The 16,462-nt window shown below is 43.0% G+C and overlaps 1 protein-coding gene across 2 annotated transcripts in view; it reads left to right on the top strand.

Moving 5' to 3' along the window:
• The first annotated feature begins 15,202 nt into the window (after positions 1 to 15,202).
• Positions 15,203 to 16,462, top strand: part of HSDL2 (hydroxysteroid dehydrogenase like 2) — a 37,358-nt gene continuing 36,098 nt past the window's right edge. For both annotated transcript variants that reach the window (XM_072598054.1, XM_072598055.1), the window contains exon 1: positions 15,203 to 15,334. In XM_072598054.1, coding sequence (XP_072454155.1) covers positions 15,318 to 15,334 — 17 coding nt within the window. In that variant the 5' untranslated portion in view covers positions 15,203 to 15,317. The remainder of the gene's footprint in view (positions 15,335 to 16,462) is intronic.

The raw sequence follows: 16,462 nt of genomic DNA, 5'->3' as shown, positions 1-16,462 counted from the left end.
ACTCTTGTATAGCCCTTGCTAATTTCTGAGGTAAAAATGCTCACACCAAAAATGTTACAATCAGCTTTCACAAGCATGCAATCAACTCTAACACAGCCCTGGTTTGACTAGAAAGGCCCAAGACCTCTGTCCCCATCAAAGGTTTTTACCACTCTTTGCCTTCTTCCTTGAACACTGCCAGGCAGAAAAGAGGAAGCCAAAGGGGCTTGCTTGGGTTGGTTATGCCTTCTGAATGAGCCTCAGTTAAGATTTAGAAGCTAATCAACACTTTCTCTCTTCATCTCAAGGTTACTCGCCAGAACCACTTACAAATTTCTGTACATGCTCCAAATTCTGGAGCAGGGGTCTTCCATTACTTGTCATCATACTTTTCCAGACTCCCCAGCCTCTTCCATATGGTCTGACAGCAGTCAGAGCATGCTACACATGCTGTGAAAATGGGACTGACAATGTCCAGGCCCCTGTTACATTTCTAAACTAAGCATTTTTCTTATTAGCGAGAGAAAAGTCCTTGGAAATCATTCTAACTCAAGTTGTTTTTTAATTCAAATGTATAGCATTCCCAGACAGCAGACAAAACACCTCAGTAAGACAGACCATGGGGACAGAGCACAGGTGAAAGCTGAAAGATGAAAGTTTAGTTAACATTTTGTTTCATCCAACAGAACAAAGGTCATTTGATTTTTGGCACATCTTCAGCAGACAAGCTTAGCACAGTTTCTGGCACATAGTATCAATAATCAATAAACATTTAAACACCTACTATGTGCCAGGCACCATGCTAAGAGCTGGGGGCAAAAGGTGGTCCCTATCTTCAAAGAGCTCACAAGCTCCTGGGGAAGACAACAAGCAAACAACTACATACAGACACGCTTTGTGCAGGATACAAGTTGTTCATCCTTCATTTTCAACGAGGACCAATTACAGGGTAATGTCTTCCCTTATGCATGAATTGGATTTTATTTTTTATTATTTATTTATTTATTTAACTTTTAACATTCATTTTCACAAAATTTTGGGTTACAAATTTTCTCCCCATTTCTCCCCTCCCCCCACCCCAAAACGCCGAGCATTCTAATTGCCCCTATCACCAATCTGCCCTCTTTTCTAACATCCCTCCCTTTCCTTGTCCCCATCTTCTCTTTTGTCCTGTAGGGCCAGATAACTTTCTATACCCCATTACCTGTATTTCTTATTTCCTAGTAGCAAGAACAATACTCGACAGTTGTTCCTAAAACTTTAACTTCCAACTTCTCTTCATCCCTCCCTCCACACCCATTCCCTTTGAGAAGGCAAGCAATTCAATATAGGCCATATCTGTGTAGTTTTGCAAATGATTTCCATGATAGTTGTGTTGTGAAAGACTAACTATATTTCCCTCCATCCTATCCTGCCCCCCATTGCTTCTGTTCTCTCTTTTGATTCTGTCCCTCCCCGAGTGTTGACTTCAAATTGCTCCCTCCTCCCACTACCCTCCCTTCCATCATCCTCCCCACCCTGCTTATCCCCTTCTCCCCCACTTTCCTGTATTGTAAGATAGGTTTTCATACCAAAATGAGTGTGCATTTTATTTCTTCCTTTAGTCAAATGTAATGAGAGTAAGCTTATGTTTTTCTCTCTCCTCCCCTCTTTTTCCCTCCACTGAAAAATCTTTTGCTTGCCTCTTTTATGAGAGATAATTTGCCCCATTCCATTTCTCCCTTTCTTCTCCCAATATATTTCTCTCTCCCTGCTTAATTTCATTTTTTTAAGATATGATCCCATCCTATTCAGTTCACTCTGTGCTCTGTCTCTATGTGTATGTGTGTGTGTGTGTGTGTGTGTGTGTGTGTGTGTGTGTGTGTGTGTGTAATCCTGCCAACTACCCAAATACTGAAAAGTTTCAAGAATTACAAATATTGTCTTTCCATGTAGGAATGTAAACAGTTCAACTTTAGTAAGTCCCTTATGACTTCTCTTTGCTGTTTACCTTTTCATGCTTCTCTTCATTCTTGTGTTTGAAAGTCAAATTTTCTTTTCAGCTCTGGTCTTTTCATCAAGAATGCTTGAAAGCCCTTTATTTCATTGAAAGACCATTTTTTTCCCCTGAAATATTATACTCAGTTTTGCTGGGTAGGTGATTCTTGGTTTTAGTCCTAGATCCTTTGACTTCTGGAATATCATATTCCACTCCCTTTGATCCCTTAATGTAGAAGCTGCTAAATCTTGTGTTATCCTGATTGTATTTTCACAATACTTGATTCTTTCTAGCTGCTTGCAATATTTTCTCCTTGACCAGGGAACTCTGGAATTTGGCCACAATGTTCCTAGGAGTTTCTCTTTTTGGATCTCTTTCAGGTGGTGATCAGTGGATTACTTGAATACTTATTTTGCCCTCTGGTTCTAGAATCTCAGGGCAGTTTTCCTTGATAATTTCATGAAAGATGATGTCTAGGCTTTTTTTTTTTGATCATGGCTTTCAGGTAGTCCCATAATTTTTAAATTGTCTGTCTTGCATCTATTTTCCAGGTCAGTTGTTTTTCCAATGAGATATTTCACATTATCTTCCATTTTTTTGGTTTTGTTTTGTGATTTCTTGGTTTCTCATAAAGTCATTAGCCTCCATCTGTTCCATTCTAATTTTTAAAGAACTATTTTCTTCAGTGAGCTTTTGGACCTCCTTTTCCATTTGACTAATTCTGCTTTTTAAAACATTCTTCTCCTCATTGCCTTTTTGAACCTCTTTTGCCACTTGTTAGCCTATTTTTCAAGGTGTTATTTTCTTCAGCATTTTTTGGGGTTTCCTTTAGCAAGCTGTTGACCTGCTTTTCATGCTTTTCTTGCATCTCTTTCATTTCTCTTCCCAGTTTTTCCTCCACCTCTCTAACTTGATTTTCATAATCCTTTTTGAGCTCTTCCATGGCCTGAGCCCATTGAATATTTATTTTGGGTGTTTGGGATACAGAAGCCTTGACTTTTATGTCTTTTCCTGATGGTAAGCATTGTTCTTCCTCATCTGAAAGAATGGGAGGAGATATCTGTTCACCAAGAAAATAACCTTCTGTGGTCTTATTTTTTTTTTCCCTTTTTTGGGCATTTTCCCAACCAGTTACTGGACTTTTGGGTCCTTTGTCAAGAGTAGGGTATACTCTGGGAATCTGTGAGATCTCAGTTCCTCCAAGGTGGCATGATCAAGCATGTACTGGTCTGGACGCAGAAAGGGATTTTTATGTCCAGAATCTTAGCAATTACCTCTCCATAGCCACCTAGACTCCAGTTCCACCAAGTCAGCCCTGGGGGTTAATTTTCAGATAAGCTGGATGGGCAGGGCTGCCATTCAGCGTGAGACAAAGATCAGCTCTGCCAGGGCCTCCACTCAGGGATGAGGTAAGACTCAGCTCTTCAGTGCCTTCAGGGGTTTTTATGCTCCAACAATGGAGCAGTCTGTATGGGCTGCTGTGCACCCTCTGCAGCTGCTGCCTGCTGCCAGAGCTATGGGGAGGCCTTTCTCCCTTCCTGGCCAGCTGATAAAACCCAGTCACTGACCTTTGGTGCCTGTGGGTTGAGGGATCTGAGGACCCGCTGCTGGAACTGGAGATTCCGCCTCGAGGTGTCCTCCTCCCAGAGTCTTGTCGCGCTGCGCATGGCCAAGGCTGGGCTGGGCACCGCACTCTGTGCTCCGCTCTGCGTCTGGTGCAACCGATGTTTCTGTGGGCCTTTCAGGTCACCGTGGGCTGGAAATCTCCTCCACTCTGCTGTTCTCCACTTCTGCTGCTCCAGAATTTGTTGAGAGTCCCTCTCTACAGGTATTTTGTGGGCTGTGTGGGGAGACTCTATGCAAGTGTGTCTTTCTAGTCCGCCATCTTGGCTCCGCTCCATGAATTGGATTTTAGTGAGGCAGAGTTACACAAAGTTGTCAGCCTCATTCTCTCTTCCAAAGACATCAAGTTCAGTGGCAAGACAAAAGTCAAGATGACTAGTGATGACCTAAGAGGAAGCGAATGATCAATGGCATCTTCAATGTCTGACCAAGCCCTACAGCACCTAAATCAGACACCTTCATGAGCACTGAAACAAAGAGTTCTCATCCACCCACTCTCCTGGGGGAAAGTCTTCACATGCTTGGGCTAGACATCTCCCTGCCTCACTGATGGGTTTGAGGCCTAAACCTGTGTTAGCCCCCTTGTTGAGACAGGTTACCAAGGTGTGGCTCCTGAGCACACTATAGCTTCTTGGAGCCACAAGCGAGAGTTGGGTGAAGGTAGACACCAAAGGTGATTACACAGCCCTGAAAAAGGCTCAGCAAGCCCCACACCAGAAGTGCTGGTATTTCCTGAATACCCCATAAATAGGAAATAATATAGGATAAATAGGAAATAATTAATAGAGGGATTGAGAAAAGCTTCTCTCCCAACTTAAGAGATATTTACTTAATGTTATCAACTGACTAACAGCCATCATATTCCTAAAACCTTTTGATACCTTTTAAGGATTCTCCTTTTCACCTAGTCAAAGTAAAATAAAGAGACAATTCTACTAACTGAGGTAACAAAAAACTTCTTTTTCTTGGTTTGATTATTATCCTAATACAAGCAGGGCATGGGGAGGGGGGTGGGGGGAAAAAGAGTGAATCTAGTGGATCACTCTAAGTGATTTGATTGATTGATCAAAACTCCTTGGCTCTGTCCAATCACCTTTCTAATTATGTTAAAAGGGAAAATAGACTTTCTCCCTGAACTATTCCCCCAGTTTCCTCCCCAAAACTAGTTAGACCTTTGGATTTCATGCAGGGCATTGTTTCAGTATTTATTCAATGAAGCAGCTAGAAGATACAGTTGAAAGCCCTGGGTCTGGGGACAGGAAGACCTAATTCAGCCTCAGATGCATACTAGCTATGTGACCTTGGGCAAGTCACTTAACCTCTGTGTGCCTCAGTTTCCTCAACCATAAAATGGGGATAATAGCACCTACCTTTCAGTGCTGTTGTTTGGAAAGTGCTTAGCACAGTGCCCAGTACGTCACAATGCTTCTCACTACTTCAATTTCTTTTAAAATCAGTTTTAATTGTTCAAAATTTCTTCCTAATATTGTATCAAATTCTCCCTTAGACCTCAGCACAGATCTCCTTACCCCCAATCCAGTGCTTTTTTATCACAACACACAACTTCCCTATATTTCCTATCTGCCCTATAAATTATATAGGAAGATGAAATACAAACAATATAGACAAAAATAGCAATATGTTCATAATGCTTTACAATTTACAAAGCCTTTTCACAACATTGTTGATGCAATTTAGGGTGCTGGGAACCCTGATGATGTAATTTGGGGTTTCTGGAAGCCTCGAAATGTCAGGGTACAGGATGGTGTCTGCCTGGAACAAATTCACACACTTACACCATCTTCCAGTCAAGGAGCAGTATATTGTACTGCCAATAGAAGCGGGCAGGGCTCCTAGTGAACATGCAGCTTAATGGGGGTGAGACTGATGCCTATATACAAAAGGAACAGCGAAGGGATCTGCATGGGATTAGAGTGAAAGGAATGTCAAGTAAGTTACTGAGGTGATCCAGGTAGGCTGGAGTGTGCCAGCTGCCTTGGACAGAGACAACAGTGATCTGGGCTGCTGAAATGTATAGCAAAGTTCAGGGACTGGGTTGCTTTCAAAGACATGGTTTTCCTTTTAGGGTCCAGGTCCTATCACCCCATCACTGTGATATAATAAGATAGGTAGTAACCTTATTTTATAAATGAGGAAAGTGGCATTTAGAGGGTTTCAGTTTTCTGCACAGTCATGAGATTTGGCAGAGCTAGTATAGGAACACAGGTTTGTTCTTCTTTCTGCCCTTTACACTATTACAACATATTATTGTCATCTACTCTATGACCTAGATCAGACATTAATCCATCATCCTCTGCTGAAGGGCTGATGGGAAACTAGGTGGTGCAGTGGATAGAGACTGGGTCTGGAGTCAAATATGGCCTTAGACACTTACTGGCTGTGTGACCCTTCAGGAGAAGTCACTTAACCCTATTTGCCTCTGTTTCCTCATCTGTAAAATGAGCTGGAGAAGGAAATGGCACACTATTCCAGTATCTCTGCCAAGAAAATCCCAAATGAGGTCATAAAGAGTTGGTCATAAATGAAATGACTGAACAACCACAAAGGCTGATGCTTTTTGTACAAGGTGACACACAGTTCACACTATGGAGATATATAAGGTACAGGGGAACAATAAAAGTAAGCTATGGTATGTTACCCAAATCACTCTGAGGAGAGTTTTTGTTGACCTAGAAAATAACTGAGAATTTCATCACCACGAAAATCAAAAAGTTTTTGTTACTACAAACTGGATTGTATATATGAGCTTATGTTGATGCTGACAAAACACCATTCTGGTTCTTGCCTAGCAGGTAGCAATCTAAGGGGAACAAACTGATGGAAACAAGTTGTTCAGAAGAAAATGAACAGAAATATAAAAACATGAAATCTTTGTAGTCTCTTTGACACCTCTGCCTGTTGAAGTCCTTTTCTTCCTTTAAAGTCAAATTGCATAAAGCCTTCTAATGCCCATAAGCTCATTTCTCCCTTCTCAAATCTCTCATGCATTTCTATTGGGATTTCTCTTTTGGATTTATTACAACTTACATTTATTTGTGTTCATATCCCATTCCCCACTCCCTATATTGTAAAGTCCTTAAGAGCAAGAACTGTACTTTTCTTTGTCTTTGTATGCCCTGAGCCACATACAGTATGTGCTCAATAAGTTTATTGTATATATTATATTATATATTATATATATATAAGTAATATTATATATACACACACACACACACACACACACATATATGAAGTAAGGAAATTACCTTGTAAATATTTAAGGGGAGAGCACACAACACAGGAAACCTATTTGGGATGAATTTAAGCAGAATGTACCCGTATCTATGTGTCAGTTCTAAGTCAAGAGTGAAAGAGTAGACATGAAACACTCAGGTGTTTTGTTTTGTTTTTGCAATCAAAAGGAGAAGCCTTCTTGGAAGAAGTGATTTTTTAGAAACAAACACATGGAAGCATAAAATAGGCTTTCATCCAAGATGGTAGCCTAAATGGAGGCAGGCTGCCCAGTTACAATTATATAGAATACTTGGTAGCATAAAAGTATGTTTCCTGCTTTTAAGTGTATATTTCTAATAAATAGAAATAAATCAGTCTTAAAGAAAAGTAAGCATTCCTATTATATTGCCAATTGGCACATTTTCAAAATGCGAAATGGTTTAAACAATAAATCTTAACTATCCAGAATCCTCTGGTAATGAGGTGTTCTGGGGAGGAGTGCTTTCTAGATGGTATACTGGATGCAGAGGAAGCCATATCAGTAGGATATAGGAACAGTAGGAATCACAAGGGTGATGACAGCACAAATTCAAGTCATTTCCAAGTGAGAAGTAGAAACCATGTCACAAACCATTGTCATCCAAAACCATTAAGCACTGCAAAGATTAGAATACCCATGGCTGGTTAGCTGCAAGGAATTTCCTCTTACCCAATTTTCTTTTACCCATAAGCCAGAGATATGAGTAGGGGGTAGAGACAGGGAATGAAATCCTTTACTATTCCTAGTTATGAGCTCTAGGTATGTATGGATTGGGAGTCATTCCACATAGAAAATCCTGGGATAAGGGAACCCTTGATAAGAGTTTATATACATGTTGACATACAAAGTTACAGATCTACGTATTTTGTTCCATATTAAAAAAAAACTATGTGATTGTAACATGCTTAATTTTCTGGATCTATAAGTACAGTGGAAGGTGACATGAGAGTTTACCTCCTTACATTAGAACTTTCAGTTCACCTTGTTTACTAACAATACTTGGTACATTTAATATATAAGATATTTGAGGTCATTTCTTGAGTTTTGTCTTCTGATTTGTCTCTGTACCATAAGGCAAAAGAGGAAGCAATATGTTAAACTATTTTACTGGTTTTGCTAGATTTAGGTATAAAAGTTATAACCTCTGCGCTCTTTGAGTTTGAAGAGTGAAGGCAAAAATGTACCCTCCTATGACCTACACCTTTGGAATGTAGGCATTATGTCTCAACACTCCTTTTCTCCTCCCATTGGTCAGTTACTCCCTAGTCAGCACCCTTGACTCCACTTCTGCAGAGAGTTTTCGCTATAGATTGATGGTGCAGAGGAAGAAAAATGGAGGAAATGTGAGCTGACAACCCAGTCAGCAATGATCATTGACTCACTCTAGTATGAGAGTAGAAAAATTCTGGTTGAACTTTTACTCTCCTTTAGGACATTTATACAAAATAGGAAAAAAAATCAAGATCAACAAGATTCATTCTCATTTATTCAAAGCCCCCAGCTAGCACCAGATCCTAGGATGTTAAATATGGGGTTCAGACCTCTGTTTATTTCTATAAACTAATGCCAATTGCTATTTCTCTTTTTTGCTACCTCCATTCCCCCTTTACAAATAATTAAATTCACAAATAAAAGCAGATGTGACTGGTCATAATTTTATATCTAGAGTAAGCCAGCTTTGTTCTAATTAAAATAGCGAACAACTAACTTTAAAGAACAAAAACCCCTCCATATTACACCTATACTTACTATAATACAGAAAGGGAGGTAGAAAAGACAGTAAAAGACACTTCACATCCACATGAATTCTTGGTCAGGGGAAAGTTCATACCTCCTATTCTTGTCCTATGATATGCTGGTCTCAGTGGACAAGATTGCTAACAGGTGGAGTCGAGGTACACTCGACATCAGTCACAGCTAGTCAACCCTCTTTACTGTTGCCCCAACGACCATTTATTCTGTTGTCTTCTCCCTCAAATTGCACACATCCTCTTCACAATAATGTCTGTATACATTTCTTGTGACAGTCTTTCTGTCCCTGTTGGGACAGTAACAAAGAATTACATCTGTCTGAGACTATATTTCCCAGAAACTTATGCAGCTTTCTGAACCTTGTCTCTATCTATCTGCAGATGAATCAGTCTCATCAAAACCCGGTTCTACAAAGAGAGACAATTTTGTTCTCAGTATCCAGTCATGTCAGGGTTTAATCCTGAGATGACAAAATGTTAAACCTCCACCCAATGGCACATGAAGTGCTGGAAAGTGTCTTTAAAAAATCCCATCTCTGTGAAAGAGAAAATACTAGAGACTGGTCCTGATGAATGAAAGAACAAATGAATGCATGAATGGAAAAAAAGCTTTTATTAAGCACTTATGTCCCATACTCTAGTGCTTGGTAGTACCAGGGATACAAATATGAGCAACTAAGAAAGTCCCTTCAGTTAAAGAGCTTACATTCTAATGGAGGAAGACAGCACATAAAAGGGATCTTAGAAACCAGTAGACATAAGAGTGGAGGGGTTATGAATGAAGTTTGGAAATGGCCCAGAAGTGATATGGTAGCCCAGTTTGGACCAAAATGTTCACCTAATAGAGACCAGGGTTCTGGGAGCATCTGGCTAGTCAGAAGAGAGCAGAAAGAAAACGTACTTGAGTCAGGGATAGGGATGTTTTGAGAGACGAAGATCATTCCGGAGGATGGGAGAGAAGTGGGTACAGAATTGGAAGCAGGACAAATTGCTTACTTTGCAGTTCTGTTGGGTAACATAATAACAACAACATCAGAAATATCATTCATAGAGTGCTTTAAGGTTTGCAAAGTGTTTTAAATGTGTTATCTCATATGATCCTCCCAACAACCCTATGAGGTAGCTGCTATTATTATACGCAGTTGTAAATAGAGGAGGAAACTGAAGCTAAGAGAGGTTAAATGACTTGCCCAGCCAGGATCACATAATCTCTAAGGCAAGATTTTAACTCAAGTCTTTCTGAGTCTAAATTTGGCGCTGTATTTACTACTGTACCACCTGGCTTCCTCTAGTTTAGCCTATCTTCAGTGGTGAGAGATTGGGGAAAGGAGGCACGATAGGGTAGTAGGAAGTCAGTCTGGTTATATAATGAAGAGTACAGACATTTGGAGAATATTTTTCATGGACAGCCCTCATGATTGGAAATAACAAACAGAGAATAGGGCGCAGGATTTTTAGATAGATATTTTGCCATGTAAGATTGTATACATATGACTTAGTAATAAATATGATCCCTGCCCTTGAGGAACTTGCAATCGGGTAGGAAGGCCATATATACATCATCAGGACCCCCATGCCAAGACCACTCCTCCTTTTACTCCTCTCTTTTCTTACTATTAAGAGACACTGTTTTCCAGAGCTAAGGTCCAGAAAGCAAGCTGTGCCCTGAACTTGATATAACAACAATCTTTTGTGCTCACCTTCTGGATGGATGAATTCTGCTGCAACTAAATCACAGAATTGGTTCAAACTAGTCTCAGGTGGTCTCTGAGCTCAGACAAGCAACTGCAGGAACCACATTCTGGTTCTGCCACATTCTGGTTCCACATTCAAGCCCTGCCATGAATAGACTTTTTCTCATTAGGTGAACTTGCTTCACGGTTGCTGTTACCTCTCAGTCATACAGCTACACCTCACTGTTCGGTTCTTTGTCTAGCCACAACTACAAGTATCAAGGCTTAGCCCCGACGCCTGGGGTCTGCTCAATCCTAAAGCAGACCCTGGAATGCTTTTCTAGTTTCCTTCCTCAAATGCAATAAAGAAATTTTTTTGCTTATAACTTCAATGAGCTCTTTGGTTTTATTTTATTTTTCAAAGTTAACGGTTGGTGTATAACCTCTGTGGCTCTTTGGTCATTTATTTTTAGAGTCTGATAACATAAATAAAACATGTAAATAATAGTACATGATATACAGTTGAGAAGTTGAGTACTTGAAGAAAAATGTTCAAAAGGAGCTAGAGTGGACAGCTTCAAGGAAGAAATGATACTTGAGCAAGGTCCTGAAGGATGGGTAGGGTCTATCTAGGCAAAAATGAGGGTGTTTTTTTTTTTTTTAATAATCCAGGGATAGGAACAGCCAGGGATATTCAGGATCCAGTGAATAATAGTAAGCAATAAGGAAAATTAGTTTGGGACCAAATTGTGGAAATCTCCCCCCTCCCCCATTAAATGTAAGTTTCTTTTGAGTAGGCCTTGCTTCATTCATCACATTTATATTCTTGTTATTGTTGTTCAGTTGTGTCCAACTCTTTGGGACCCCAGGGACCAGCACATGCCAGACCCTTCTATGCTCTCCTGTCTTTCAAAGTCCATCCAAGTTCATGTTCATTGTTTCCATGATACTATCTATTTACCTCATCCTCTGCTGTCCTCTTTTCCTTTTGCCTTCAATATTTCCCAACATCAGTGTCTTTTCCAATGAGTCCCATCTTCTCATTATGTGACCAGAGTATTTAAGCTTCAGATTCAGGGAACAGCCTGAATTAATTTCATTAAGTATTAACTAATTTGATCTCCTTGCCGTCCAAGGGACTCTTGGACGGCACAATTCAAAAGCATCAGTTCTGCAGTACTCAGCTTTCCATACAATCCAAATCTCACAGCCATACATTGCTACTGGGAAACTCATAGCTTTGAGTATGTAGACCTTTGTTGACAAAGTGATTTATCTGCTTCTTAGTATGTTATCCAGATTTGCCATAGTTTTCCTTCCAGGGAGCAAGCATCTTTTAATTTTACTGCTGCAATTGCTGTCTGCAGTGATCTTTGAGCCCAATAATATACATTCTGACACTGCTTCCATTTCTTCTTCCTCTGTTTGCCAGGAAGTAATGGGACCAGTTGCCAAGTTCTTAGTTTTTTTTTATGTTAAGCTTCAAAAGCCAACTTTTACACTCTTCTTTCACCCTCTTCAAGAGGTTTCTTAATTCTTCTCCACTTTCTAGGTTGCTTAATAAATTCTTGTGTAACCTGTGGCACAAATCCATTTGCGTGGGATTCTCCTTATTGGTGGAGACTGATTACTCAATGCTTTGCCTATTTGAGGAAAAGAGATGGCAGGATGGGAGAAGAAAGAGCCTGGTCTTTTGGCTTCTGGTTTTTGATAAAGAGTACACACAGTTCCAGAATCTCTGCAGGTCCCTATCCTCCGCTTATTACACAATAGACTTCAAGAAATATTCCAGGGCAAAATCTAGAACTCTTTTAGTTAAATTGAGACAGCTTATTCATTACAAGCTTTATATTGTTTGGTATATATTCATCTGTATACTTTCTCTGATTTCTGTTTGCACTCAAGTAGAATAAATGAGTTTATTTGCTCTGTTGTTCTTTATGGAACTGGTATTTGGTGGGGAGTCAATCTTTAGAAATATAGTTTGAGGCACTACTTCTCTATTAAGGATGTTAATCAGGAACTCAGCTTGAACCTAAAAATTATTTCCCCTGGATTAACAATATTTGATGGGGGCAGAAAGATGTAATTCTAGTCTGGCACTCATTCTCTGAAAAGAGCAGAGTGGGCAGCCTTTGGTGCCAATCTCCTGCTTCTCTTCTTGGTGGGAACAACATCTCCCTTCAAAAAGGGTGGGTAGAAGAAATATCTATTCGTGCTTTCCTGCAAGCCAAATCTAAACTAGCCCATGTGGATGCCTATTAGCCTAAATGGGCAATACACATGCACCTTCTTACACGAGTGATTAAAGGAACTTTATCATTAGGCTCCTAAAGAAAAATTAAAAGGATTTTATCCTCCTCATCCCCTGTGATTGTAACCTAGGTGTCATCCTCAACTCATCACTCTTGCCCACTACCCCTCCCTCATTGACAATGCAGCCAAATTTTGTAGATTCTACATTCATAATATCTCTAGTATACTATCTCTTCTCTCTGCAACACTGCTACCTGCCTGGTACAGGCCCTCATTACCTCATACTAGTACTTTTCCAATAGCCTTCTGATTGGTCTTTTGACTCCAGTCCACTTTCCATTCACCTGTCAAACTAATCTTCCTAAAATACAGATCTGACCATGTCATCCCTCATCTTCTCCCCACCCCAAACCCTCCACCCCATTCAATAATTTCTAGTGGCTTCCTATTACCTCCAGAATCAAATAAAAAAATCCTCTATTGGGCATATAAAGCCCTTCATAATTTGCCCCTCTCACCTTTCCAGTCTTCTTATACCTTACTCAACTCCATATAATAATCCAGCGACACTGGCTTCCTTGTTATTCCTTGTAGTAGACAATCCACTTCCTCACTCCATGAATTTTTACTGGTTGTCCCCCATGCCTGGAATGCTCTGTTTCCTCATTTCCATCTCTTGACTTCCCTAGATTCCTTCATGTCCCAGCTAAAATTGTACCTTCTACAAGAAGCCATCCCTCATTCCCCTTAATGCTAATGCCTTCCATCTGTTGATTAGCTCAAACTAATCCGTATATATGTATATATATATATGTGTATGTATATATATATGTATATCTTGCTTGCACATAGTTGTTTGTATGTTGTCTCCCCGCCTTAGACTGAGTTCCTTCAGAGCAGGGACTGATTTTTACCATTCTTCGTATCCCCAGTGCTTTGCACGGTGCCTGGTACATAGTAGGTGCTTAATAACGACTAGTTTACTGACTGAGGAGAAAATTGAGGAAACTAAATGGAAAGGGGGCAAATGGAAGGTAAGTTCAGTTTTAGTTACCTTGAATTTGAGGTATGTCAATAAGGAAATTGAGCACTGGAAGCAAGAGACAAGAGCTTCGAACATGGATCTGAGTCACATCTACATGAAGGGAGCAGTTGAACATGTGTGAGATAAGAAAATATAGGAGAAAAGCGAAAAGCCCCATCTAGAAGGTGCAAAGATTGAGTAGAATGAGGAGTCAGCAAAGTAAGAAGGGAAACAGAATGGTGCAGCCAAAGAATAAATAAAATCAATGGATCTTGGGAAGAGCCAGCTCCCCACACAAAGCAGGACTTCCTGTGTGGCACAGTGCCAAGAGCATGGACTCTGAGTCGGAACCTCTGGGTCCGTCATCTCACTTTTGATGGCTGTCTGACCTTTGCGAGCAGTTTAACCTCCACGTGCACTCTTAGTTTGTAAAATCTGTACAATGAGGTCCTTTTCAGTCCTCCACTTATGATGGACAGATGGACAGAGCACGACATAGGACGCTATTGGACTTTCCGTGGAATTCTCTCCACTTCCTAAGAAAACTGATGGTTCCTGCTAATGGTTTCATGTTCCCTAAATTCGCTTCTTTACCATTTCCGTCCCTTTTGGGGATGGGGGGTGAGGGTCATCCTCGACTTCTTAGGGAACTCCCAGCGTAGAAAACACCTCCACGTGCTCCCACAGCGGAGTGGGCCAGAATTCATCTATCTTTACTTAAAACCTCCAAGGGAGCCATCTCTTCTCTTCTCCTCCGACCTGAAAACCACCCTCGTTTCCTTCCACCTGTCTTCCTAGGGTGCGTTTCCAGACACCTGGCGGGTCACCGAGCGGGGACGGAACGTCAGGATCCCCCTTCCGGCGGCTGGGGGAGCTAACGGGCCCTTCTCGGAGGAAACCAAACGTAAAGAAATCAGTCGTCAGAAAAGACGCCTTCCTTCTCGCGGGGCCACGGGGCGGGCACCCTGCTCCACACAGCTCCCCCCAGGCTCCTCTCCCCTTCTGTTTCCGCCTAGCGGAGGGTTTTACCGCGACCTTGACTTTGACCCTACCCCGTACTAGACCGTGCTTTCCCACCCCCTCCCAAGACAAAACGCGGAGGAGGAGGAAGAGCCCGGCGCGGGAGGTGCCGGGAAGGGGAGGGGCCAGGCTGAGGCCCGCCAGGCCGCGGGGATCCTGGCGCGCACGCGCACGAGGCGGCCTACGCGTCTGGAACGTGGACGTCAGCGGGGTCCAATTGTTCAGGCAGGTTAAGTGCCCGCGCGGGCAGGGGCGGGGCCAGAGAGGACGGGGGCTGCCTCGCGAGGCGCGCGCTAGCGGGCTGGCTGGGCCGGCCGGGCGCAGGGCCCACGGAGCCAGCAGTAGACCGCTGGGGGACGGATTGACGCATGCTCCTCCCCCTGGCCGGAGAGCGCGAGCCGGGGCCGGGTGGGGGTGGCGCGCGGCGGGAGCGCGCTGCTCCCGCTGCTGCGGCGGAGCTGACACCATCATCCGGCTCTGCGAGGCTGGTGACCTTTGTACGGGGAAGGGACTTAGCCTGCGGGTCGCCCCTCCCCAAGTCTGATCTCCTGTCGCTCTTCTTCCCGGGAGCCCCACGCCGAGCTCCACTCTTACCGAGCTCCAGAGCCCGACTCTTCGCTCGCCCTTCTCCGCTCGCAGCCGCCGCCGCCCGAGCCCGAGAACCCGCCCGGCCGCCGCTGCTCTCCTGGAGCCCTCCATCGGCCCCCTGCCTGCGCCGCACGCCAGGCCCGCAGGAAGCATGTTGCCCAACACCGGGTAAGGGGCCGCGCGGGGCGGGGGGCGGCCGGGCCCGACCCCGCGGGAACTGCGGGCCGCGGGGCGCACGGACACGCGGCTCGGAGACACGGCTCGGAGACACAGACAGCTCGCACCGTTCCGAGCGCCCCCCCCCCCCCCACCTGGCCGGAACACCCTCCAGGCAGCTCCAGGTCACGCCCCTTTGTCTCTCCCCCCTCCCAGGGCGTTCTCACAGACACGCATCCTTCCCCTGCCCCCTGATACGGGGGTGACTTTTTACAAAGCCCCTGCACCCTCTGGAGGGGCAGGACCCTTTCCTCCAGCACGGGTTGGTCTCTTTACGAGAGAGAGACTTTCTAAAACCCCTTTTCCGTGTCAGTCCTTTTACAAGCCCCCTCCCCCCAAAAGGGGTGACTTTTGACTGCCCCCCGACGAGAGTGAGTTTTACCACCCCTTGCCCCACCCCCAAACGGAAGGGACTTTTACAATAGTGGGGGGACAGGAGTGACCTTTACAACTCTTTCCCCTCCTGGAATGACTTTTATCCCATAGGAGTAACTTACAATTTCTGACCCCCAAAGGGAGTGACTTTTACCGCAAAAATCCCCACTTTAATACGTTTTTACTCGTATAATTCTACAAAAGGGATTTTTGTGTGTTCAGTTTTTTCTTCGCCCCAAACTCTAAACTGAAGTTACTTTTAAAATTAATTAACTCTCACGGAGCCCAAGTTTCTTAAAAAAGGGCTTGACAGGAATGAAGGGGGAAGTGGGCCTTGTGTTGCTTCAAACTTACACTCAAAGTGAAAAAAGTTTAAATTCGATCTCAGGGAATAAACTTTTTTAAATAGACATTTCCAGGGACATCCCTCTCCATGTTTGGAGGATTTTCTCTCTTTTGGGGGGGCTTTCAAGACCTTCCTATAGGTAATCTTGGCTACATAGCCACTTTGCCTCCCCTCCCCCTTAGGAAAGCTTTGTGAGATCTTTATTTAGGTGAAAGGTTACTTTATTTAGGTGAAAGGTTACAATAACCACCCTCTCTCTCTCTCCCTCCCTCTCCCCTTTTTTGTCAAACCTTGTTTCTCTCACGGTTCCAGAATGTCAGATTTGGAAAAGACTTCGTTGGCCATCTAGTCCAACCTGC

The sequence above is a fragment of the Notamacropus eugenii genome, chromosome 3, assembly GCF_028372415.1.
Source record: "Notamacropus eugenii isolate mMacEug1 chromosome 3, mMacEug1.pri_v2, whole genome shotgun sequence".
Taxonomy (NCBI): domain Eukaryota; kingdom Metazoa; phylum Chordata; class Mammalia; order Diprotodontia; family Macropodidae; genus Notamacropus; species Notamacropus eugenii.
Note: the sequence above shows the minus strand (reverse complement) of the source record. Positions and strands in the feature narration are given on the sequence as shown.